The sequence below is a fragment of the Eupeodes corollae genome, chromosome 1 (assembly GCF_945859685.1).
Source record: "Eupeodes corollae chromosome 1, idEupCoro1.1, whole genome shotgun sequence".
Taxonomy (NCBI): Eukaryota; Metazoa; Arthropoda; class Insecta; order Diptera; family Syrphidae; genus Eupeodes; species Eupeodes corollae.
Window position 1 is genome coordinate 151722156 of NC_079147.1, and position 27940 is coordinate 151750095.

Sequence of the window (27940 nt, forward strand, 5' to 3'; positions counted from 1 at the left end):
GTTTAATTTATGTTTGCTGATGGAATCGCAGGTATTACAAGGGTCCTTGCAAGCATTAGTCTCGTTTTAAATGGAGTGATGTTTTGGGCGGTCCACAGCGTTCTAAGCGTTCCATAAGTTTTACCTACTAATTGGTTGATGTGGTCATTCCAGGTCAATGTTTTATTGAAGATTACTCCTAGATTTTTACTGGAATTTACGAATTCTAATGGGTTCTGGTTTAGAAATATGGAAGGAAAGTACAGTGCCGCTCACTTGAATAGCACCCCCCTTTAATTCAAATTTAAAGCTCAATATCTTTAAAACAAGTAATGAAAATGACTCTTTTTTTCTTTTAAATCAAGTTTATTAAGTTCTGTAAAAAAAGGGAAAGAATGGTGGAAAGTGGTTATTTTTATATGCATTTTAAAGTGATGTGACTCAAAAAATTTGAATCAAATTTTAGCTCACTTGAATAGCACCTCTTCATTTAAAATTAATTTATTAATATTTTCAAACTTTTAAACAAATTTAAATTATAAGGAACACAATTATTAACATTAATTTTATGAATAAAAACAAAAATTAGTAATGGGTGGTCCCGCCTTGATTATAAATAACCTCATACATCCTGTTCGGTAGGGAATCATACAAGTTTTTGATATAGGACCGTGAAATCGAGGCCCAGCTACACTTAATGGCTTCTATTAGCTCATCTTTACTACCATATTGTTTCCCAGATTCATATACTTTTCGAGTAAGCCACCCCCAAACATTTTCGATAATGTTTAGGTCTGGCGAATATGGTAGCCAATCTAGCAATGAGACATTTTGGCGCTCTAGAAATAGTTTTACTACTCTGGCATTGTGGATGGGTGCGTTATCCTGCTGCAATTTCCATGACAAGTCACCAAACAATTCCTTAATCGAAGGAAAAACCTCCTCGAGTACCTCAATGTATGATTGCGCATTCATACGAGGAGTCAAAAACTGCAACTCCAAAGTTCCATAATAAGTAATGGCTCCCCAAACCATAACACAGCCCACTCGGCTGTGTAAACGATCCAAATGATGTTCCTCTTTCCGCAAATCATGGAAGTAATAGTTAAATCCATCAGGCCCTGTAAATTAAATTTTTTTTCGTCAGAGAAAACAACACGGTACCATTCCTTGCTCCATGTCATGTTAGCACGACAGAAACTAAGGCGTTGCTCTTTACGGGACGGGTAAAGCGGTGGTTTTTTCTTAAGCTTTAATCTTTTTAAGTGTGTAGCATTAGAAATTACCCGTTTTACGGTAGATACACTTGCTTTGACACCACTTTTTTCTTTTATTTTGGGGGCAGAATCATGCGAATTTGACGCGAGTCGCAGGATTGCTCTTTTGTCAGCAGCGCTAACGACACTAGACGTTCGGCCTATCATATTTTTACCATAGCTGGACTCGTTCCGTAAAAATTTGGATATAACTTTGCGGCTTCGTTGCGTTTTTTTAGCTATTTGGTGAATAGACAGGCCACACTCGCGATAAGCTTTAATTTTAGATATCTCGTTCTCTGCCAATGATTTACCACGACCCATTTTGACTGAAATTATCTTAAAATGACTAAAAGAAATGGAAAAATATTTTTTAATAACTACCTGGCTTGTAATCCACACGAAAACTGATAATATAGGGGGTGGTGCTATTCAAGTGAACCTAAATAAAATCACGTTTTTCACAGTAGTTTCAATAAAGTTAACAAAAACTATATTTAACGGAACATTTCCAATGTATGAATTCGGTCACAGAGAGAGCAATTTAAGAGATAATTTAAATATACAAATATTGCAACGGTATACTGACTCAAAGACCCGAATTCTATACAGTTACATATTGCATAGTGGGGGCGCTATTCAAGTGAGCGGCACTGTATGTTAAGTCTATTTCTTTTCTTGATATAACCAGGCATTTGCATTTCTTTGCGTTGAGAATCAACCCATTGCACGACGCCCAGTAGGATATCTTTTCTAGTTCTTGGTTCAGGGTGAAAGCGCAGTCGTCAATCAAACCCAAAGGACAGCTTTGGTAAATTTGAATGTCATCAGCATAAAAATGTTTTGATACTTCATTTATAATGAAACCGATTTCATTCACATATAATAAGAATAGAAGGGGGGATAAAATTGATCCTTGATTAACTCCTTGTTGAACCGGAAGAAAATCGGAGAGATTTCCATTTAAGAAAACGGCTTGCTTTCTATCATTCAAAAAGGAAGAAAGTAGTTTAATAGCTTCTGAAGATATGTTGAATCTGTGACGCAGTTTATTCAGAAGTATGGAGTGATTCACCATGTCGAATGCTTTTGAAAAGTCTAATAGGACTAAAAAAGTTAAATTATCAATATCGAGTTCAGTCCTTATGTCTTCAATTATTTTAGCTAGTGCTGTTATACAGCTATAGTGCGAACGAAAACCTGATGGAACATCCACTAAAAGGTTGATGCGACTGACGAAGTTGCTTAATTGTTTTTGCATTATCTTTTCACCTTAGACAGAAATGGAAGTATTGAAATTGGTCTAAATTCATTGCAAAGCTAGTTTTTGAGGATGGGAATTATTTTTGCTTTTTTCCATTGATGTGAGAAAATGCCAGTCGTAAGCGTTGAATTTATTGCATGTGTAAAGAAAGAATAGCTTTAATGAAATTAGGATTCAAATCATCAGCACCGGTGGCATTGGACTTTATACTTATCGACTTTCAACTATGTCTAAGGCGTTCACACACTCGAAATTGAACAAAGTGTCTGTAGAAGGTAGAGGTATTGTATTAAGAGATATATGGCCTCTTAGAGTTATTATAGGTGTAAAAACAAATTCAGTGTTTAGCTCATTAATATTCAATTCATCTGGAAAATTATTTCTTTGTTTGCCCATTCCTAGCTTGCGGAGGTTGTTCCATATTTTACGACTATCCGATTTTAGTTCTAGACGGTTAGAGTAGAACTGTACTTTTACGTTTCTTACCTCTTGAACTACTTTATTTCGCAATGATTTATACAAATCACCGAGCTCGTAAACACGGAACCGTTTCCAGCGTCGGTATACTAGATCACCATTACTAGTAAACCATTGTTTCTTTTCGCGGATTCTAGTTTGTGCTTTCAATGGAACGTGTCGATCAAATAAAATATTAATATTTGTGTTAAGAAACTCGACTTGGTCATTTGGTGAAGGCATAAGGAAGGTGTCATTCCATGCTATCATGTTTATATCATTTTCAAGATGTGTTTTATTGATATTCTTAAAATCTCTAAACTGAATTCTAGAAATCACTTGGTTTACACTTGAATTAAAATCATGATCAAAATAATAAGATCATGTCTAGAAAAAACTGGTGTTTCAAGCTGATCATATAACAGTACTCTATCTTTTTCACTTACAGAGTAGTGATCTAGTAGCGTACAGGAAGACTGGGAAAAGTGGGTAGGTTGAGTATTGTTCACTGAGTGCAAGTCAAAGGATCTCATGTTTTCAATTAACCTTTTGTCAGTTAAATGGTCACAGTTAAAGTCACCGCATATAATAACGTTTGAAGAGATAACAGTAATTTCTTCAAAAACTCTATAGATTTGTTCCAAATCTATATACCTATTAGGTCTATAGATAGTTCCCAAGAGAAGATTACCTTCACTGCCTTTAACCTCTAAAAACAAATACTCACAAGAAGAGCTGGGTGACGAATAGTATAATTTCTTACAGATAAGGTTTTCCTTAACATATATAGCAACACCTCCTCCGCGGTTGCACCTATCAGAACGGAAGATCCTATATCCACTAAGAGAGTATGTTGCATCTTTCACATGTGCAGAGAACCACGTTTCTGAAAAAAGTAATCTAAATTCATCAATCTTTTTCATCAAACTCTGAGCATTGATATGAACAACCTTGAAACCGTCACGTCGCAAACTCAAAATTTTTAACATAGTTCGCAATATAACATCACTGTTGTATCCTATGGAGCCCACCATTCGTTCACTCAACTCTGAAACGAGTAGTTTTAAGTCGAGATCTAAGTAACATACATATAATATGATGGGGAACAAAACAACAACTTTTACAAAACGGTTTCCATATGGTAGTTATAATAAATATACATTTGTGAAAAAAGAAAATAAGATAGAGCATAATAAGAGTAAAAATAGAAAGAGTGAAAGGAAATAGTAATAATAGTAATAATAAAAGAAATAATATTTCATACAATAAAAATTAGTTCATCATATTGAGTGCTGGTGAAATTCTTCTTCTTCTTGACTGCCTGTCACAGCAGAGGCAACGAGTTTTGTTTTATTGTTGGAATAATAAACGGACAAATTTCATTACCATTACCATTAGTTCTTGATAGTTTAAACTTTAGTTTTAGTCGTTCAAGTATAAGACTCCAAAAACCATTGAATACTAATTTTAGCAGATCAAATTAATAGAAATCTATAATAAATGTCACTCTTGTATTTTTTCACCAAATGATAATATAACGATGCCGTCTTAATGTCTATTCCGTTTACTGTCTATCTCACCTCGACCCTAAAGCCGAAACTTTAAAGTTATTTTCATATTACGTTATCTCAAGAACTAAACGGTGATTTTTTAAGAGCTTGAGAACTTTTTAAAAAAAACGCATAAAATTATAAATGTTGACCGCGGCTGCGTCTTAGGTGGTCCATTCGGAAAGTCCAATTTTGTGTAACTTTTTCGAGCATTTCGGCCGGAATAGCCCGAATTTCTTCGGAAATGTTGTCTTCCAAAGCTGGAATAGTTGCTGGCTTATTTGTGTAGACTTTAGACTTGACGTAGCCCCACAAAAAATAGTCTAAAGGCGTCAAATCGCATGATCTTGGTGGCCAACTTACAGGTCCATTCCTTGAGATGAATTGTTCTCCGAAGTTTTCCCTCAAAATGGCCATAGAATCGCGAGCTGTGTGGCATGTAGCGCCATCTTGTTGAAACCACATGTCAACCAAGTTCAGTTCTTCCATTTTTGGCAACAAAAAGTTTGTTAGCATTGAACGATAGCCGTAACGTTGCGTCCAACAGCATCTTTGAAAAAATACGGTCCAATGATTCCACCAGCGTACAAACCACACCAAACAGTGCATTTTTCGGGATGCATGGGCAGTTCTTAAAGGGCTTCTGGTTGCTCTTCACTCCAAATGCGGCAATTTTGCTTATTTACGTAGCCATTCAACCAGAAATGAGCCTCATCGCTGAACAAAATTTGTCGATAAAAAAGCGGATTTTCTGCCAACTTTTCTAGGGCCCATTCACTGAAAATTCGACGTTGTGGCAGATCGTTCGGCTTCAGTTCTGTATTTAGCTGTATTTTATACGGTTTTACACCAAGATCTTTGCATAAAATCTTCCATGTGGTCGAATAACACAAACCCAATTGCTGCAAACGGCGACGAATCCACATTTCACGGTCTTCAGCAACACTCTCAGAAACAGACGCAATATTCTCTTCTGTACGCACTGTACGCATTCGTGTGGTTGGTTTAATGTCCAATAAAGTAAACTGAGTGCGAAACTTGGTCACAATCGCATTAATTGTTTGCTCACTTGGTCGATTATGTAGACCATAAATCGGACGTAAAGCGCGAAACACATTTCGAACCGAACACTGATTTTGGTAATAAAATTCAATGATTTGCAAGCGTTGCTCGTTAGTAAGTCTATTCATGATGAAATGTCAAAGCATACTGAGCATCTTTCTCTTTGACACCATGTCTGAAAACCCGCGTGATCTGTCAAATACTAATGCATGAAAATCCTAACCTCAAAAAAATCACCCTTTACAATCTTAATAATACTTAATGGTCGGAAAAGTCATTATTTTTCTTTAAATAAAAAAAAAATTGGTCATCATCTTTCTATGAAAATCAAATGTAAAACGTATATTAATGAACGCTAAATAATTGCATACTTAAAATGTTTGTAACTAAAATTGAACATTTGTATACACAAACATTAATTTAAAAAACCTATCTAACGATTTTCGAAAAAGAAAATTGTAAATCAATGTCTTTTTGATTAGATACTTAAATGAGTATTTACAATTTAAATACAAGTTCCTAAGTGTTCCTAAGTGCACAATTTTTGTTTCAATGTAGTTCCCTTTTATGAGTGAGCTTCGCTAAGAACTACTGCGCCATTTGATTTACAATTTTGCATTGGTTTCTGAAATTTGAAAACAAAGGAATAATTTTATGTTTCATCCCATTGTAACTTGCTTTAATCTCGATTGGGAGATTCGTATTGTTTATTATACAAAATAAAGCTTTCAATTAAATGCAAAAGGATATTTGGAGATGCGGGGCATCGATCCCCGTACCTCTCACATGCTAAGCGAGCGCTCTACCATCTGAGCTACATCCCCGTTATAAAATACCAGAAATTGCTACCTTAAAATCAACAAAGAAGTAAGAAATAAGACTAAGTACCTCCAAGGTAAAACACTTACTACAATGAGCGTATAAGCCTCAAACTTCATAGAAGACACTTGAATTGGGTTTCAGCTTTAAGATACCGTTTTCTGTATAGAGCGCCGACTTGATTTTTCAATTTTTGGTTACTTAAAACTCGAGTTAATTAAACTTAAGGAAGTTCAACTTAATTAAAAATGTACCATGGGTTAATGTGATCCAAAACTCCTACAATTTTATTTACATGTATTTTGGTCTAAAGCGCAAAATATAACTTTGAGTTTCTTGGGACAACCTAATGCACACGCACCTACCGTACATACTTACATACATAATATATCTTTGTGCGAAGCCAAACAATTTTGATTGACCTACATTGTTACTTTGCTCATAAGACATTTAGCTTCAAAGTATCTCATTTTAAAAGTGTCTTGAACCGGTTTGGCTGAAAGTAGCAAATGCGTTTTGTTAATGATATTTAGCATGACACACCTACTGACTTTTATATGCTGGCTTTGGTAATTGGTAGACTACTATAATATCAATTGTCCGTTGGTTGACTGTTTTCTTGTGGTCATGCGATAACCTACTGCCAAATTTTATATGGGGATGTAGCTCAGATGGTAGAGCGCTCGCTTAGCATGTGAGAGGTACGGGGATCGATGCCCCGCATCTCCAAAATTCAATTTTGAAGAATATTTTTAATAGTTCTTAGGTTGCAGTTTTTTTGTTTTTATTCTAAATTAACCCTACATTACCTTGATGACTTGAAGTCGTAAATTGGCTGTTTTTATTATTTCAATCAGTTTCAAGGAGTTACTGAAATAACTAAAATAGTTGCACCCATTATGTATACTGTGGCGTAAACTTACTTACTTAAGGTGGCGCTACAAACAACAAACTTCTCCATCTAGCTCTGTCACTAGCTAATTGTCTGCATTTGCGCACTCCAAGTTCGGTGAAGTTACTTCTTAATCTACGGCGCTGTCCTGTGAGCGTGGATTCGAAGACTCTCCTAGCTAGAGCATTGGTTTCAATGCGCTCTACGTGATTCAGCCATCTGTCGTTGGATTTGTATCCTAATGGCTAAGTATATGTCGCTATAAAACCCGTACAGCTCGTTGTTCCATCTCCTCCTCCACTAAACTTCTATGCCCCTAAGTGCTTTCATCCGCTTTTGTCATAGTTCATGCTTCTGCATCGTATAGCAGGACGAGGATGATGAGGGTCTTATATAGCGTCAGTTTTTTTTTTGCCCAAAGAAACAGCGGAGCCTAAGTAGACAAAGTTCCTAACTACCTCAAACTTACGTCTGTGATGTAGGTCCTTTGTTTTGCCCTCATTAACAGCTAAACCTATTTTTGCCGCATCTGCCTTAATACTCACAAAAGCCCCATTGACATCACGCTGAGCTCTTCCCATTATGTCATCAGCATTATGCCAGTTATTGGACAGACAGAAAGGTACTGCTTCTAGTGTTGGCGTTGGAACTCTGCACTGTTCTTTTAAGGAAGATGTTAAAGCAATCGCATGGCATTGCATCACAATGTCTAAAGCCTTTTTTGACATCGCAAGGTTCTGTTAAGTTGTTTCCAACCTTTATTGAGCAGCGCAAATTCTCCATAGTCATAGTGCACAAACGGATAAGTTTTGCAGGGATGCCAAAACTAGACTTGGCGCTATACATCTCGTCCCTGACAATGTCATATGCCTTCAATGGATGAAGTGGTGGTGAGTGTCTCTGCATTGATGTGAACATTTGATAGACAGTGGATTTTCCTGGTCTAAAACCACACTGATAAAGACCTTTTAGTTGCTGACGATGGGCTTTAGACGTTCACGTATTACGGCAGAGACAATTTTGCTAGCGATATTAAGTAGACTGATGCCTCTATATTGTGTGAAATTTAGAGGGTGTCCTTTTTTTAGACTTGGGCAAACAATACTGAGGTTCCATGTATCGAGTATGCTATCTTCCGGGCGTATCCTAACAAAATCATATCCAGAGCTCTGCATTTAAGCCATCTGCTTCAGCGGCTTTGTTAGATTTCAGCTTAGATATGGTAATCTTTACTTCGTGTAAGTCGTGAAAGACGGGATTGTTCGCTTTCATCGTCTCTTTTGAAAATAATTGATCATCCTGCCTAACAGCGAAGTCAGGTTCGTCTACGCAGTAATACAGTCTTCAAAAGTGGTCCCTCCATATTCTCAGCATTGACTGCGATTCCACTATGATCTTTCCACTTTCGTCCTTGCAGATTTCGGTTCGAGGGTTATGTACCTGAGAAATTCGTTTCACCTTCTTATAAAACTTTCGAACTTCATTTTTCCTATTGAACTTTCCAACAACTTGGACCGCTCGCTTCTCGTGGTTTCTCTTTTTCCTTTTCAAAAGTTGGTATTCCTCTTTTTCTCATAGAGCTCTTGAGCCGCTTTCGTCCTTCTATGCAGCGCCGCTTTGCGTTCTTGTTGTTTGGGTTTAGGTTTTTCTGGTTGGTGGCTGTTTGAAACCCAGCATGTCAGAGGCTGCTTTTCTAATTTCATTTTGGCAATTTTGCCACTGATTCTCAATACATTGTGTTAGTGGTTACTTGTGACTCAGTCGGACAAGAATTTGGCGATCTCTTGCTATTGTAGCCGATGTTGTATCTTGTCCCAACATCTTCCTGTTTTGTCTTGGGTCTGGAAAACCGAAATGCTACCTTAGATACAACAAAGTAGTTGTCGATGCTAGCTCTTCCGAAAGTTTGGATATCCATGCTGGAATCGTATCTATCGTCGATTGCAATATGGTCAATCTGGTTGACGGTAGATTGATCTTGAGAACTCCAAGTTCCATTGTGGATGTTGAGGCGTATGCTTACTTTTTTTGTAAATCTGCTATAAAATACATTTTTACTTTTGGCAGTCGCTCTGTCTTATCACGCATGTTGTTCATTTTTGCTGTCTTCGGTTTTTCCCAGGTTATGTTATATTGTAGGTTTTTTGAAATAAACTGAAAGAATAAATTTTCCCCACAAACAGAAAATATTTGTATATTTCTTAATCGCATGGAAATTTCCTTCACCATTAGATTAATATTTTTGGTCAAGTACTATTAAAAGGTCATTTTTGGAACTTTATTTAATGTCTTAATCTAAAATTAATTGCTTTGCATATTACAATACCGAACGCCTCCAGTATTCTCAATGTAAACAAAGAAAATCAAAATACCTCAAACCCTTACGACTTAAAGCCCGAAAAGATGTTAATTTACAAAGAAACAAGAAATTTATAATGCAATCAAGGCCATTCCTATATACAACTTCACAAATAAGGGCGAAAAATGAAATTAAAAAACAAAAAAAAAACTCAGGATTAATTTAACAAATTTAAAATTTATAACTTAACGCAGGAGGCGTAAGTATCTTTAGCTTTTTCGAGATGGAAACAAATTTAATAAATTCCCCAAAAAGAAAAGAACGAAAGTAACAAAAAGCGAAAAAAAAACATAGCTCAAAAGGAGAAGCTATATTCGCCACAAATCTTTTCACCTTAAACTAATTAAAAAATGTTCCTTTGAATTAATTCGCTTAAAAAATGCATGTCCTTGTTGTCTGTGTAATGAATGATTTAAAATTCCAAACTTTATTCTTCATCAACGCCTCCGCCACCGAGAAGCCGAGAAGGTAATAAGGTTCTCGCACCTGAAGTGAAGACCGACTGACGAAGACTACGAAAACGACGTAAGATTTAAGAATGCGATGTCCGTGACGTGACTTCCCAGGTTCCTTCTCGCTATCTTTCTTCCAAAACCAAGTTGATTTGATGGTATAAACATACATAGGTATAAGGAGGGCAATCCAACCTCCTCCTCTTGGATCTCATCCCCTCTTCTTTAAAAAAACATTTTCAAATAAATAAATATTTTCATTAATCACAGCGATAAATATTTCATGGTATTTTTGTCAAGCATAGAAACTTTTTGACTTTCAAAAAGTTTTTGAATAGCAAGTAAATTGAGGTAAATCACAAATTAGGTTCCATTTCAAAGATTCTGACTGACATTCTTGTGGTGTGGTGTGGTGTGGTTAAAGGCGGTTTTTTGAGGGTCCTGATTAGATTTCGGTATGGATTTGGTTCTCGTAGAGCGATAGGTGCGACAATTTTAATTTAATATGCAAAACACGTACGGAGAAAGGATTCGTCTTCCTTTTTTTGGTGAATTTATATACACTAACTTCCAATCGAATGTTTTATGTGGCCTGAGAGATGATGGGTATTAGGAAAAATCAAAATAAAAAAAGTCAATCGGAGATAAAATAAATTACAGTGACATTTACAAGAATAGTTTTTGTTTAATAAATATGAAAAAATGTATATATTCAAGGTTTGTTTTTTAAAGACTAACATTTTAAAATCTATTTGCCTTCTGTGCAAATTACTACACCAATAGCGACTAATTCAAATCAGTTTTGGAACACCTTTTGGCACGAGATCGATAACTCGAGAAACGACAAAAGCTGTTTTTTAAAGTCGAACAAAATAAGCATTTTTTATAATTTTTAATGCGTACATGATCCCAAAATATTTGCATTTTATAATTAACCAGCTGAACTGATATTTTGTCCATAATGTTATTAAAAACTTGACGACAAATTGTATTTCAAAAAAACATTAAAAAATAACCTAAAACATAGCATCATTAAGCGCAGCCCTTGAAACTTGTTGGGTTTCGGAAACTGTATCTATCTACGATCTCAGAAATTTCTCCAAAAAGCAATATGGTACAAGAATCCACCCCAAATCGTCCACTATCAAATCGTCAGGACGAACACAGTGGACTCACAGGCATCCGAGTTATAAACTTCTCATAGGAAGTTAATGTAATGGGTCCGATTTGTCAAATTTAAAATGCTTACATTTCTCGACGTTTCAAGGTCCCTAGAGTCGAAATATTTTTTGTTTATAAAGATGTCTGCGTGTGTACGTACGTTCGCTACGTTTGTTTCGTCGTTCATAGCTCAAGAACCAGAAGAGATATCCACTATAAGAAGAAGAATTTTTTTGACATCTGATAAAATTTTGAAACAGTTTTTTTTATAAAAAAAATAAAAACCTAAACAAAAACATTACTCAAAGTTGGTAAAAACTGAATTTTGACTCAAATATCTTTTCAAAAACTTGAAATTAAGGCTGCAAACTTATTTTATCTTATGAGAAATATTGTTTTCAAGATTCAGACAAATTTTAAGATAAATGGAATTGACAATTTTTTTACAAAAAATATAAACCTAAAAAACAATTAATACAAGTTGGTAAAAATTGATTTGATACTTTAATATTTTTTCAAAACTTTTATCTTTTAAATAAAAAATTTCACAGAAAATATTGTTTTATAAAAATCCAACAGTCCGTCTTTTCATAAAAAAAATGAAATCTACAAGAAATAGTACGCAAATTTGGTAAAAATTGATGTTCGGTTCTTGATATCTCTCAAATTAATTTCATTCATCCAATTTATAAAAATATAAGAAGGTTTTCAATCAGGTAATACTTTCGATCAAATCACGATCTTTACTATAAGGAATCGTCTCAGGGCCGAATTTAGGGGAGGGCAACCGTTGCGGAGGCCACGGGGTCTCCACAAACGTAAGGCCCCCCCAATAGACACTTCGGAAAATGTTTGTTTCAAATCATCTTTTCCTTTGACATGTCTTTTTTGCTTGCTCATTTACCTTTACCTAAGCTATACGTTTGAGATTTGGATTCCTGAATCACATCGAGAAGATGGATGCTGAAAATTTGCACCCTGCAGCAGCGGCATTGGTGAAAATGTATCCGAATAATTTAGAGCCTAGTCTTGGTAATGAGTTGGTTCAATTTGTGTCTTTTATTGACTCATACAAAAAGGAAAAGGACTATGGAAGAAATCAATCGTCGGAACTAATTTACAACCAAATTCTAGAAAATCAAAAATTTAGACCTACATTCCCAAACCGATGGTAACAAATTGCACTTCAGAGCACTCATTTTCTAAAATGAAAACTATAAAAAATAGGCTTCGAAGTATTGAAAAACAATTTTTCGGTGAAAAAAACTCGAAAGGTTCCGTTCATTAACCCTAAAATTATATGTAGGGGGCCTCCGCTCCTTTACTACCCCGAGGCCGCTGGACCTCAAAATCCGGCCCGAAATCGTGTTCTCAAAAGTATTGGTGGTCAAAAACTATCCGTTTCAAAAAAAAAAAAACATAAACGTCTTTAGAGTTTGAGAGAAAACTTTTAGAAAACTACTCTCATTTTGGGGAAAAAATCTTATAGAGGAAATTAAATTGGATTACTGTCAATAGTTATTACTCCAATGTAAGCATAAGGTATATAACAATAATGTATAGACTTTTCTACTAGGGCCGTTGTACATGCCGCCAGTCAGTATGGGCCTGACTCCCGAACTGGCATTGGCGTATCGGCTATAACTATTGTCGACGTTACTATTCTCAGTATGGCCAAATTAACTATGCTAACAATTTTTTATCCAATGGAAATCTTCTAAGCGTTCACACCCATCAATGGAATTTGTATTAAATTTGCCACTCCTAGTAAAGTTCTGGTTTAAAAAAATTGTTTAAGATTGATCAGCTAAAAATTCGGAACTCAATCCAACAAAAAATGTGTAAGGGGTGTAAAGAAAGCTTTCGATAAAAAAAAAACGAAAATGAATCTGAGCTCTTTAAAAACATTGAGAAAGCATTCACAGTTTTCCTTCTACAAACAAATCAATACCCTTTCATGGCTTTGGTATGAATGAAAATTATTTAAGCGAATGCTTACTCCAAGATGCTTCTAATTATTTTTCTAGCTGAAACGCATAAGCAATAATTTTGTTCATGTTAAAATGTTAATAAAGAACGAACAAATATTTTTACAAATTACTTAAAAAAATATCTTGACTTGCACAACATTTGTTGTGCAAGTTTGGAAACATGCCGAAATTGTTCCAGTTCCAAAAAATGTTAGTAATAAGAACGTTTGTCTAATATCAATGTTGATCAACGAAGAGCGTGAGATGTGCAATTTTTGGTCCCGTAGACAAGTTGAAGTGGACGGCTCTTCAGCCAAACTATCGCGAACAGCAGCATTACTTTCTGCAGTACGAGCTGTACGAGCATGCACTGGTGTTTTCACATCTCCTGCAGATCCCGTTTGCTTAAATTTTTGCACGAGTTTTCCGATTGTACGCACATTTAGATGATTAATAGTCCAGTCAATGAACGGACAAAATTGTTTTCACCTAAAAAAAAATCCATTAGTTTTAAAACTTGGCGCACTTACTAAGGGATGTCTGGTGATGACCCAAAAAAAAGTCCCCAAGATTCTGACGTGATCTCTAGCTGCAATTAGTCAATTTTCCTGATGTGTTTAGTAAAACCCCAGTTTAAGGTTGTATTCTACTACAATTATACTTCAAATGACAAGTCAAAGTAAAAAAAATACTGTTATATTTTCAAACTCTTTATTTTGTGTCGTCATTCCTCGAATTGGATGTCGGAAAAAAGTAAATAAAACAAAACTATTTAAAATAAAATAAAAAAAAAACAACAATAAACAAAGTTCAATAATATTTTAGATGGAAACCAAGGAAAATATAAAACGAGAACGGCAGGAAAACTTATCGCAGTGAGACTAAGAACTTTTTAGCACTTATTGCCAAAAAGAAGAGCTACACCAGCAAGTTTACGTACAATTTATTTGATATGATTTACCTTTTCAGCTTTTCAATTCAGAAACCAAAATCAAAATGACATTTGGGTGTGATAATATATATGTACATAGTTAATTACAGCATTTCCTATGTTTATAGTTAAACCACAACTTAGGTTTACATTTATTTATAAACGGTGATTTTTTAAGAGCTTGAGAACTTTTATAAAAAAAAAACGCATAAAATTTGCAAAATCTCATCGATTCTTTATTTGAAACGTTAGATTGGTCCATGACATTTACTTTTTGAAGATAATTTCATTTAAATGTTGACCGCGGCTGCGTCTTAGGTGGTCCATTCGGAAAGTCCAATTTTGGGTAACTTTTTCGAGCTTTTCGGCCGGAATAGCCCGAATTTTTTCGGAAATGTTGTCTTCCAAAGCTGGAATAGTTGCTGGCTTATTTGTGTAGACTTTAGACTTGACGTAGCCCCACAAAAAATAGTCTAAAGGCGTCAAATCGCATGATCTTGGTGGCCAACTTACCGGTCCATTCCTTGAGATGAATTGTTCTCCGAAGTTTTCCCTCAAAATGGCCATAGAATCGCGAGCTGTGTGGCATGTAGCGCCATCTTGTTGAAACCACATGTCAACCAAGTTCAGTTCTTTCATTTTTTGCAACAAAAAGTTTGTTAGCATTGAACGATAGCGATCGCCATTCACAGTAACGTTGCGTCCAACAGCATCTTTGAAAAAATACGGTCCAATGATTCCACCAGCGTACAAACCACACCAAACAGTAAATTTTTCGGGATGCATGGGCAGTTTTTGAACGGCTTCTGGTTGCTTTTCACTCCAAATGCGGCAATTTTGCTTATTTTCCCTCAACCAGAAATGAGCCTCATCGCTGAACAAAATTTGTCGATAAAAAAGCGGATTTTCTGCCAACTTTTCTAGGGCCCATTCACTGAAAATTCGACGTTGTGGCAGATCGTTCGGCTTCAGTTCTTGCACGAGTTGTATTTTATACGGTTTTACACCAAGATCTTTGCGTAAAATCTTCCATGTGGTCGAATAACACAAACCCAATTGCTGCGAACGGCGACGAATCGACATTTCACGGTCTTCAGCAACACTCTCAGAAACAGACGCAATATTCTCTTCTGTACGCACTGTACGCATTCGTGTGGTTGGTTTAATGTCCAATAAAGTAAACTGAGTGCGAAACTTGGTCACAATCGCATTAATTGTTTGCTCACTTGGTCGATTATGTAGACCATAAATCGGACGTAAAGCGCGAAACACATTTCGAACCGAACACTGATTTTGGTAATAAAATTCAATGATTTGCAAGCGTTGGCTCGTTAGTAAGTCTATTCATGATGAAATGTCAAAGCATACTGAGCATGTTTCTCTTTGGCACCATGTCTGAAATCCCGCGTGATCTGTCAAATACTAATGCATGAAAATCCTAACCTCAAAAAAATCACCCTTTATAAGCACATGCTAACTTCAAGATGCTTCTAATTTATTTTTCTAGCTGAAACGTATTTTTTTCGAATCAATATCACATGCAACTATTATTTAAAAAAAAAAGCAATAATTTTGTTCATGTTAAAATGAAAATAAAGAACGAAAAAATATTTTTACAAATTACTTAATAAAATATCTTGACTTTGGAAACAAAATGAAATTGTTTCAGTTCCAAAAAATTTTAGTGATAAGAATTTTTGTCGAATATCAATATCAATGTTTATCAACCACGAGCGTGAGATGTGCAATTGTTGGTCCCGTAGACAAGTTGAAGTGGACGGCTCTTCATTAAATTGACCGAAAAAATCAAGAAATACACGATGGGTATTTTGATTTCAACGCCCATTTTCACAAAAAACCTGAATAACCTTAACGCTTAGATTTTGCATCCATATTTCAAATCAACATAGTCTGAAGTTGAGAAATTTCAAATGAAATGCAGAAAAAGCTTTGATGGTTAGGTTCAGGCTCAACATTGGCCCTTAAAAATCAACAAAAAAAATTATAATTTTTGTTAGTGTTAAGGTCAATGTTTTTCTCTGTTCTCAAAACACTTGAGACGAAAAATTATTTGGTATCAGTTTTTTAGTTGTAGTTTTTCAGTTTTTGTAAAAAAATTGTTGTCATTTGTTTCTAAAAAATAAAGGCTAATAACAATATTCTGAAAATAAGTTTCATTTTAATATTTATTTTTTTTCCCCGAGATATTTAATTCGACAACCAATTTTACTGGCGTTTTTTTAAGGTTTTTAATTCTTCTTAAAAATGGCAATTTGCTTTTTAAAATAACCTCAATTTAACAACAATATGTTGTATAGAATGAAATAATATTGAAGTTAATACCTTCATTTATTCTTGTGATATTTTAGTCGGGAATCAGTTTTCATCAAGATACAATTAGATAGATAGATTTTTTATTTTCGTATTTGAATTACAAAAAGTAGGCTAGGCTATCGCACAGTTTACATATACAGAGATTTGATATAAGATAGATACATTACATCTTTCTACTGAATCAGTATTTATGTTATTAAAATTAAGAATTGTATGATGATATAAATATTTGAAGGAAAGTACAAAAAAAAACCTTCAATATGAAAAAAAAGTGTTCAGGTACAGTTTGTCTTAACATAGTTTTTTAAATTATACATATTTGTCTGAAATAAATGGGTAAGTATTTTGGGTTAGTATCAAAATTCATAAATAATATATAAATATACTTAAGTTTATATTTTAGTATGAGTTAGTGACTTTATAATTGTAAATGTACAATTAGTTTTAAGCTAATACCTTTAATTTTTGCCAAGATATTCGATTGAAAATCAATTTTTATTGATTTTGAATAGTATTCTTCTTTTTTAATACTTCCTTTTTCTAAAACTTTTGCCAAATATCAAAAACGACGCAATAAATTATTTTGGAGGAAATCTTCTTCTTTTTTCTAAAAATAATATTCGTGATGACGAAAATTTTGTTTGCTGAACTTTTTTTCGAATTAGAATATGTAATATACATTTAAGTTGAAGTTGCTAGTGATATTGCTCGGGAGATATTTAGGGTCCAAATTTGTCACCGTTTTTTGAATTACCATAGTTTAAAACCAAAGACATCTTGACCGTCAAATTTTGGCAAAATTTTCAATTCGATAAATCAGACTGATTACAATAACTTCCTATGAGAAGTTGAAATAACGTGGAAAATTCATCAATATTTTTCTACAAAATAAATTTTAATCTGAAAGCAATAGTTTTAATTTCGAACCTGTGTTTAGACTAATAACAGTTAAAACACTAATCGGAATGTTAAATGTAATTAAGCAAAAGTTTTTCCGATCGGTAACAACTTTTTTTCATAGTTCGCTCAGGTCTTATAACATGTTTTGAAGAAAAGACTTGACTGTTTTAATTTACTGTTGTAATTCCAGTCAGCATTTGAATAAAGAAAGTATTGACTTAGAACACAAGTCAATTAGATAAGTGGTTCGAGATTAATCACTTTGTTCAGGAATTAATTTGGGTTAGTTTATTTTTTCATAATAATACCACGAATTGAATTTTGAAATGAAATAAAATACTTCTTTCAATTTAATTCTAGTAATATAGAAAACATTATTTAAGCTTATTTTCTTGTAAACCAAATTGTATATTTTTACACACTTGTCATAAAATAAATAACAACAAGTTTATCTTTTCGAATAACTTTTTTTCCGGTTTCATTAAGTTTCTTTCAAATACTCTGGGGAAAAGTCACAGAAGTCAATTAAAACAGCAATACGTGACTCCGTCCCAAAAGGATGTTCCCTTACCTCTAGAAGTTGTTGGTTTAAAACATCTTAAGTTGAAGATTTCTTATTTCTCTTCTTAACAATGTTTCGTTTTTTTTTATATTAAGAAGACAAAAATAGCAAGCGTGAAAGTTTTTGGAAATGTTGTTAGAATTTAATGAGAAAATGTAAAATGTTATTTCATGTCATTATGTATGTTGATACACATTTTACCTGTTTGATATTTCCACCCTTAGAATAGTATTAATATCCCAACAAAACGTTTAAATTTTCGCTAATTGTTGCTTGTGTGTAAACAATTTAATAACATCCCATTAGACATTTAAATACAACAGCTTGAGGAGTTAAAAGCGAGGTAACGATAAGAGATTTGTAACAGTGGTAAAATAGAGTAAAATGTTTGTAAGCCTTTTATGGGAAAATGTATACATATGTTCTTAGTCTAAGGTTTTTGAAGGCAACAATCGTCTTTATTATTATTTGGCATTTCATCCTCAAACTATCAACTGATTGATGATGAAATGCCAAAGTTTTTCATTTAGTCAACCAATGAACCAATGAAGGTTTTAAAATCCGAATTTCAGTATTCATAAGTTTTGCATATTATGCGGATATGAATACCCTTATACACCCTGCATGCACTTGGTAGTGAAGAAGAAATATTGAGTCTGGTAAAGCATTCCACATTCGTGTAGTGCGACAAAAAAAGGATCTCCTTGCGAATTACGTCGGAAATTCCGCTCAGTGTGAACTGGTGAGCATTCCTAGCAGAACGGGTATTACGGTTGAATTGTTTGAGAGGAGAAATACAACTGGGTAAAAATATCGATAAAACAATGATAGGCAAGCGACCTTGCGGCGGTGTTTAAGAGAAGCAAATGTCTCGGTAAGAGAACGATCTCCTTTCAGTTTTATAGCTTTTTTCAAATATATCCAAAAGACACAAGTACGTGATTAGGGCTCCAGTCCAAATACGAAATTCGAGTTTTTGGACAAGTAAAAGCTTGGTAGTAGCCAGATTAGAAGGGGATAAACACTTTTTGCATCTTCGTAGAAAACCTAAACACTGAGCAGCGTTTTCGGCAATGTCCAATATGTGATCACTCTACAACATATGGTTTGTGAGGAACAAACCTAGAACTGAAAGCCGTTCAGTCTCCTCGATGCAATAGATAGTTGCATTGGGGGGGGGGGGTAAACTTATGCGATAGTAGACGGCTGAGTTTTCTAATTATTATATTCTACACGGTTTGTGATTCCCCATTGGACAATGCTTTCAAAATCAGTATTAAATGAGCTTATCACACGCTGCCGTTGGTAATCGACATCTCCGAAGAACAAGGATGAAAATCTTAAACGAATATGAAAAGCTGAGGGTACTATCATCAGCGAAACAAATAAGTTGGTTAGAAGTTTCAAAGAAAAGATCATTTATAAAAATAAGAAATAATGTCGGAGGCAAAACAGAGCCCTGAGGCACACCAGCGTGTATTTTGAAAGTATAAGATTTGTAACCCTTCCAATATTACTTGAATTGAGGGGTCCGAAAAGAAATTTCTAACCCGACAAAGAACAGATTCATCAACACCAAATACACGCTTTTTGGATGAGAAAGCTTGATGCCAAGCTCTATCAAATGCTTTTGATATCAAGTACAATCATTTTACTTTCTCCAAAACAATGTAAAGATTTGTTCCACTCAACAGTGAGATAACCATGAGGTCAACATTGGACTTAATGCTACGAAAGCCACACTTTCGATCTTTAAGATATTTCTAAGCTGAAAATTAATCAGCATTTTCATGACCTTGAAAGACTAGACGTAAGTGGAATTGGACGATAGTTAGAGAGTGAAGAGGATCCGCCTGTTTTAGGGACATGATGGAGAAACGCTGTTTTCTAACCACTCGCAAAGAGAACTGTAGACAGGACAGATGGAAAAGCTTACGCTGTTTTGCCAGCCTCAAAGAACACCTCTTCAGAACAATAGGGGGATAACATCTCGGCCAGCGGATTTGTGTATGTCAAGGTCTTTCAAAAGATTCGTCCCATTGAATCGCTCACGCTTTCAAGTACAGGAGGAGTCATGTCACTCATCGGCAGTTTCTAATTAATAGCAAATTTGCTGCGAGCAAACTTGCTTTATCAATCGAGCTTACAAAAGTAGTGTAATTGGAAACGAGCGTCGGAGCCGCCGATGACAATATTTTCATTTTTTACAAATCACCAGAAATTTGTGCTGCCTTTTAGACATTGCAGTATTTTTACCCTAATTTCTGGCCATGCAAACATTTTATGCGTCAAATATGTTCATTACAGGTCTACCAAGCTTGTTAATGATACTGATGCCAGTTATCTTTGCAGTTCTGGAATTTAAATTTTTGATCTCTTTGGGTTTGATAGCTTTTACCCTATTAGGGATACAATTTCCCATTACACAAAAAATTAAGTTTTTAATTATACGAGGACGTTCAATATATTCTCGGTATCGATATGAAGGAAAATGCGAATTCAATTTAAATTGTTTTTATTTTTCAATATAATCTCCCCTAACATCAATGCATTTGTTACATCTTGAGATAAGCTTTTTTAAACCCTCAAAAAAATAAGTTTCCTCTTTCCCTGCAAAATACCCATTTATTGCCGACTTGAGTTCTTCATCATCCGAAAATCTTTTTCCACGAAGACATTTTTTCAAATCCGGAAACAGGAAGTAATCACTAGGGGCAAGGTCTGGACTATAGGGTGGATGTTGAATTTCTTCAAAACCACAATCTCGCACAGCAGCCTTGGAAACTCGCGCCGTGTGAACAGGAGCGTTGTCATGAAGAAGCAACACACCCGCTGCGAGTTTACCCCGTCTTTTCTTTTTAATTATCTCCCGCAAATTATGCAAAGTGGAAGCGTAGGATTTGGCGTTGATGGTTTCACCTTTTTTTTTGTACTCAATGAGTAAGATTCCCTTTGAGCCCCAAAAAACTGTGGCCATGAGCTTCCCGGCAGACGGAGTGACTTTGAACTTCTTCGGGGGGTCTGTTCCTTTTGTATGCCACTGTATGGACTCTTGTTTGCTTTCAGTGTCATAGTGGTGAACCCATGTTTCGTCCCCAGTAACAATCCGATGCATAACACCGTCCGAGTTCTCACTACACATCTCCAAAAGCTCTCTACAGCATGCGATTCTCACTTTTTTCTGAGGCGCTGTGAGCATTCGTGGCACCCACCTTGCACTGACCTTTGAAAGGTTAAGATGGTCATGAAGGATGGTGTGAATGGTACCAAATGAAAGCTTGGTGATCTTTGCCATCATTTTCACCTTTATTTGGGCATCCTCGAGAACAAGTTTTTCGACTTCTTTGATGCTTTCTCCCGTACAAGCACTAGCCGGGGCGCCGGAGCGGGGGTCGTCTTCAATGCTCTCTCTGCCACTCTTGAACTCACTTGACCACTTTTGCACAGTTGATAACTTTTGCGGAATCCTGGTAAACTGCCACCATTTCTTCATGAATAGTTTTTTGACTTTTTCCTTGCTTATTGAGAAATTTAATTACAGCGCGATGCTCAATTTTCACCATCATCGTCGCAGTTGCCATTATGATTCTGTTTAAATAGAGATTTAACGGTAAATAATAATCACATTTATATGAAATTTTACATGAATGCACTAAAATAATAGTATTACTTGATAAATAAGTCAATTTATATATATAACCACAGCTTCACCCCGATACCGAGAATATATTGAACGCCCCTCGTATATCAACTGAAAGTCGACGATGAGTTATTTCGAAGTAAAAATCACGGAAAGGGGGCTGAAATTCTGATTAGGTCTGTAATGCTTTTATAACAAGGCAAAAATTGGAGTAAACACAAGTGTTCAACAGTTGTAAGAGTTATTAAAATTCGAACTTAAGTAAAAACCGGTACTTGACGAAAAACTAAATTTTATGATGTTAGAGTTTTTGAAAACCCTAAATATCAGAAAAAGAATGGTATCCCGGGGTTTGTCCACACGATACAACTATTTAATTTCGGTTGCCCTGATGAGTCAACGATTTGAGAAAATAAAAAGTTGTTAAAAACTTCGTTACAACATTGAAGGAGGTATTGTAATATGGAAAAAGGTCAGTTATAATGAAAAAGTAATCTTATATCTTTTTACCCATAAAACTGGCCTACTCCAAAAAATATTAAATTTTTCCTAGTAGAAATAAAAACTATTGGTTGCATTTAAATAATTAATTTCTAATTCATTTCTTCACAACTTGAGGCAGAGTTTGCACCTACAGTACAATACTCATCAATATGTTAAAAAAGTATTTTCAAACATTTGTGTTCGTATTCAGTTGAAGCGGAGAATATTTTGAAACCCAAAAATTGTTAGACGTTCCTGTGCTCTGGAATTCTTTCTTTTCATTTGTTCGTTAGTTTAAGGCACTTCTTTTCATTTGTAATGTTTCTGTAGTCGTCAAAATGTTGTTGTTTTAAAGTTGTGTATTTAAAACTATGCTTAGAACTTTAAGATTATTGCACTTAATATTTTAAAAGCATTTAATAGAGTTTGGCAACAAGTTTGGCAACAAGTTCAAGTATTGGATGGTTTCAAATCCGTAATTATGTACATCACTCGAACACTGCCCTGCCCGCCGCAGTGCGTCTTGTCTTTCGTTATTTTAACGATATTTTTTGTCAAATGTTCTGTCGAAATAGCCAGTTGTAACCCCCCCCCCCCCCCAAACATGTCAACCGTGTTACTTACATATACCATTTTACTTTTAAATTCTTACTGTCAAGTATAGAGATTCTTTTTTTAACCACACATCGCGAATGTGGAATGATTAACAAAACTCTACAATAACCGCCCTCTAAGTTTGATATTTAAAAGCTTTAGAGCAATGTTCACCTGTATTTCTTCTTCAATCCTTCCCTAATTCCTTTATTAACTTTAATCATGTTAAGGGTATTAATAACCATTTGAGTGCCTGTTAAATTAAAAAACATACTTTAGCTGTCAAAAATCAAAAAAAATTGGCTTAAATATTATGTGTTATTAATGTTAGTTTTGTAAACATAGCCAATCTCTAAAAACCCTCAATATAACTTATTATTTAAATAAGTTCTTTAAAAAAAAATGCAGTAGTCAATTTTTCTATTTCGCTTACTTTTCATCTCAATACTTAATTTATTTTTGTTTTTCTTGATTTATTTCAGAGACCGATATCATTATCATCGACATTCAAATTCCAGAGATCAGGTAACAATCTGAAGTTAAAATCATGTTAGATTTTAACTTTTAAACCAACAAAAATACGAGAAATAATATATTTTTTGTATTAATAATTTTTCTAGCGTGAAAGGACTCATTACAATTCAAACCACGACTCTGAACGAAACTTCAATAAAAAACCCTATCAAAACAACTGGAAGTCTTCGGGAAAAAATTCCTACAATAATCGCAATTGGAAACGTCCCTATTCAAAACATACAAATAAAAAATTTCAAAACTATAACAATAATTTCCGAAGAGAAGAAGAAGATTACTATCATAACAACAGAAACTTTCAAAATGACGGACCATTTGATGAAATCACATTTGATAATTCAGAGAATCAACAATTCTGGCATGAAGACAGCATTTCTGGGCAACTTCCTGTGCCAGCGGCATTTGAATCTGTTATTAAATGTGCTGAAGAACTTTTAAAACGTGGCTTCTGTGATCCAGGAGGTGGAGTGCAAATAACTGATAATTATAATAAAGAGGAGGTTATTGCAACTGAATCCTTAGTAAATGTTTTAGAAAAATCCAATCCTAATGAAACTGAAGCAATCGCACCTAATAAAAGTCAAGAACTATCACCTGAAAAGTTTGAACAAATTGATGATATCGATCGTACCCATCAGCAACACATATATGACAGCTTGAAACAAGGTTTCTTAATAAGTCAAAACGAAGAAGTGCCAACTGATCTTCTGCCAGTATTTTCAACAAACGAAAGCCAAGGCTATGATGCTTGCGAACAATTTGAACAATTCTCAACAAATCCGGAACCAAACACATATAATGATCTTTTTACCAATATTAAAACCGAACGTCCAGAAGAAGAATTCAATCTGGAAGAGTGTATAAACAGTAATAATAGTTTCCCTTCAATATCGGTCATTCCGATTTCCCGACTTATCAAAAGCGAAATTCAAGATATAAACAGAGCTGATTTAATTGCTCCAACTACTCCAAACAAGGAGAAGCGGTCTCAAAAGCCAAATTTAGTTCAACGCAAGAAGAGCATCACCAAAGACGGGAGTCTAACTGAGAATATAGTACAGCGTGTGGCCAATATGGACAAAGTAGGCATAAAAAATGTCATTAATAGTTCAGGAACAAAATACGATGCAGCCCTAAAAATACAAGCACGCAAAAGGCTGCGCGAAGAAATCCGGAAACAACTTAAGTCCATGAACTTTAATCCTCCGGGAGATAATGAAAACAACGTTCTTATTCCAGATGAAATTGTTGACTCGATGAGCATTCCTGCGGTAGTATTGGATGAAATAAGAAAGGCTTTTGGTATAGTTTTGGTTGAGGATAAAAACTCAAAGACAGCTGTCAGAGACGCTGATAAAACTGAAAAACCTGATAGCGCTGAGAAGTCGTCGGTTGGCCCACCTCCTGCAATTTCGACTGCAGAACCTGCCATTCAACCAACCGAAGTAGCACCAAAATCTCCAGACCTTAGAAGTCGAATCAAAATGTTGGAAGACTGCAAATCTCAAACGGAAAAATCACCTCCAATAAAAGTGGAGCAACCCCGACGAAGCAGATCCACACAACCCATACTTATAATTGATTCCTCATCGTCAAGTTCGTCCGAATCAAGTTCAAGCAGTGATTCAGATAGCAGTTCAACATCGAGTGGAAGCAATTGCAGTAATTCTTCTTCCTTCAAACGCCGCCGTCGAAAGAAACGAATACTTGAAGCAAATGTGGTGGGAAATTTCGAAAAGCTCATCCTGCCAAACCTCACCTTAGCTCAACGCCGTCGATACAAAGAGAAATACTCGAAGACAACGAAAAACTCCCTTTTATATATCTATGGGGTATGTGTGAGTCGAGCGAACCGAAACAACACCTCCTCTGCGGAGGAAAAAGAACAACTCAAAGTGAAGCAGAACCTTAGCTCAGCTGACAATGCTCAAGCCTTAGAATTTCTCATGAAAGCCATACTTAATCTATTTGAAAAACAAAAGGAAACTCTCAAGAAGAGCAAGGCGAAAAATCCACAAATAAAAAGTTCCAATCCTATTAGTACTACATCAAAAAAATTAAAAGATACCACATGTAACGAGGGGAACTCTGACGATGACAAAGAGTCCACAAGGAGGCGGAGCGAAAGTGCCAACTCAGGAGAATTTCCAAAACATCAAAGTACTGCTTCACACAAATTGGATAAGACATCAACAAAGGGTCGTGTTAATGATAAGCAAAAAGATTCTATCGCTGAAAGTGCGAATTCAGCATCAAGGGTGTCGTCTGATGATGGGGCACCTGTTACACCAGATTTGGAATCAGACACAGAATCAACGAGTGATAAAAACCCACCCTTAAGACAATGGAAATCGCCAGGAGAAAAAAAGTGCGTTGAAGTCGCTGAATCAACTTCACTCCTCGGTAATCTTGGAACTTTCAAGCCACCCTTAGAAATTGACTCAGCTCTGAGTAACCTTGGGATGATGCAATCTCCACTAGCTAATTACTCCTTTGATATTGAATCCTTGAAATCGCAAAGTTCAATTGGTGACGAAGCTGTAAGTAGTATTCGTGAAATTGATGTTAAGCTAATGGAACTGCACAAACGAAAGATGTACATCGAAGAAATGATTCTTAAATTGCAAAAAGACAAAATGGAGGTTGACTTGTGGACAATGAAATTGCAAAATGAAAAGTTTATACTTCTTAATTCGGCCCTAGCGAGTGTCTCGAGTAATGCAGCTTCATCGAACTCATCTTGTGTCAAGAGAAAAGTACTGCCGATATCAATAGCGGAAAAACTTCAAAATCGAAATAAACACAATTTGGTAGAAACCATAAACAATATTGTAAAACAAAAACGAACAAAGCGAATATCGAACAGTTCCATGGACGAGGAAAAATCTGAAGACAATCCGGCACCAAAGAGAACTAGAAGTTCTAAAAATACAACCTCAGTTTCAGATGGTTTAGCTGGAATTTCGTCAAAGAAAGTATATAGTTCAGAGCCAACAGAAGAAGCAGTAGCTGTAGATACATTTAAAAAAGTTGAAGAGAAAGATGAGGATTTAAAGACTGTAGAAATGCCGAAGGTCGATTATACAAATGTACCGAATGGAAATCTAGAAGGATGGAAACTGCCAATCACACAAATAATAGTTGTCGGCGAGGCAATAGTTGCAGCTTCGGAAGATGGAAATATCTATAAGTTTAATATTAGAACAAGAGAGCTGGAGTCAAAGTTTTCCAAGCACACAGAGGCCATAACACAAATTTATACCTGCCCAAGGGAGAATTTTGTGTATACAACATCACTGGATGGATATTTGAAGAAAACTTCAATTGAAGTGAGTTTTTTGGATATCAATTTTATTTGATTAAGTTTAAATCTTGTAGCCTTGTTTGTTAATTTCTAAAATTATACCGTCTTAAGCTTTATTTTTCAAGCCAAATATTCTTATACAAAGGGTGTTTTTTTTAAGATGTGTGGCTTTCAAGAAAAAATAAAACACATTTAATTTAATGTTAAAGCCAAAAATTTAGTTTTATTATGAAGATAAGGATGCGCCGAATATTCTCTTCCAAGGTGTCAAAGATTATTTGCGTAGACAAGAGATTTTACATAACCCCTTAAACATCAGTCCAGCGGTGTTAAATCGGCCGATCTTGGACGCTGGAGCGATAATGCGCCCCATAATGTTTCGTTGGCGTTGCGTGAAACAAATCACCAAGTAAACCATTTGAACGATTTACAAACAGAGTAAGTTTATTTATTATGAAACGAAGAGACAGCTGTCAAAAACCAACTTGAAAACCACACTTCTTAGAAAACCGCCTTTTAAAATCATTACATATACATTTAACTGTCTTAGGATTAATTAATGTAATTTTTATCTTTTGATTTCATATTTCATTTCAAACAGAACTTTGGCTTAGAACTTCAATCGGTTAATATTCAAGAACCTTTGCAATCTATCGATATTGAATGGTGTACAGCATTTATTGGCAGTCGATGGGGAAATATCTTTACATACGATATAAAGGTAAGTTGACCATTTTCTAAAAAAATTCGTTTTTAAACTCACTATATACTTTAAATTTTAATCACATCAGGTTTTATAAATACGCCTTTTCAAAAATGCTTAAAGCAATCCAAATATCTCTTAACAATAAATTGTAAAAAGATTGTACGAATCTTTAAGTATCTTAGTTAGTTTTAAAAAAATCTCATTAACTATACGTCTTTATTTGGCTCTATAGGTATGAAGTTTTAAGCAAACCTTGGATTCTATTAGTGCTGCTTTCGAACCCAAACTTTAATTTTAACTATTTTTTCAAGTTTTAAAAATACCCATTTTTGACATTATTGAAATATTTTTCTAAATATATTTTAAAAACTTGATATAATTGAAATTTTTAGACAAAACATTCGTTACAAAAACAAAACTTACTTTCGGAGCGTTATGTCTTTTTCTGTTAAAAACAGTTTTAGCTTAAATGGTCTAGCGTTTTTGATCCGTCTTTATAAAAGTTTATAGGATCATCGTTCAAAAATGATGTATTCTCCCAAGAAGACCTGGGAGGTATAGTCACTTTGAAGCTATAGTTATTAAACTGAGGATGAGGTATGGTGTAGTCGATATTACTGTTTGTAGTTCTGAACAAGTTCAAAATAGTGTTGTGGCCAATTCCATTATTGATCCACAGAGAGGAGGCTTAAAGCCGTAAGGCTGTATAAGCGGCCGTTTGCTTGCTAAAAA

The 27940-nt window shown here is 34.9% G+C and overlaps 1 protein-coding gene and 2 non-coding genes across 3 annotated transcripts in view; 2 read left to right on the forward strand and 1 right to left on the reverse strand.

Annotated features, from left to right (window-relative positions):
• Positions 1–27940, forward strand: part of LOC129943097 (PHD finger protein rhinoceros) — a 159489-nt gene that overhangs the window by 97766 nt on the left and 33783 nt on the right. Inside the window, exons 2-4 of the mRNA XM_056052325.1 lie at positions 23147–23189; positions 23285–26527; positions 27104–27223. Coding sequence (XP_055908300.1) covers positions 23147–23189; positions 23285–26527; positions 27104–27223 — 3406 coding nt within the window. The remainder of the gene's footprint in view (positions 1–23146; positions 23190–23284; positions 26528–27103; positions 27224–27940) is intronic.
• On the reverse strand, positions 6319–6391 carry Trnaa-agc (transfer RNA alanine (anticodon AGC)). Its single transcript has one exon. It is a non-coding gene; the product is annotated as a tRNA-Ala (tRNA).
• Positions 7043–7115, forward strand: Trnaa-agc (transfer RNA alanine (anticodon AGC)). Its single transcript has one exon. It is a non-coding gene; the product is annotated as a tRNA-Ala (tRNA).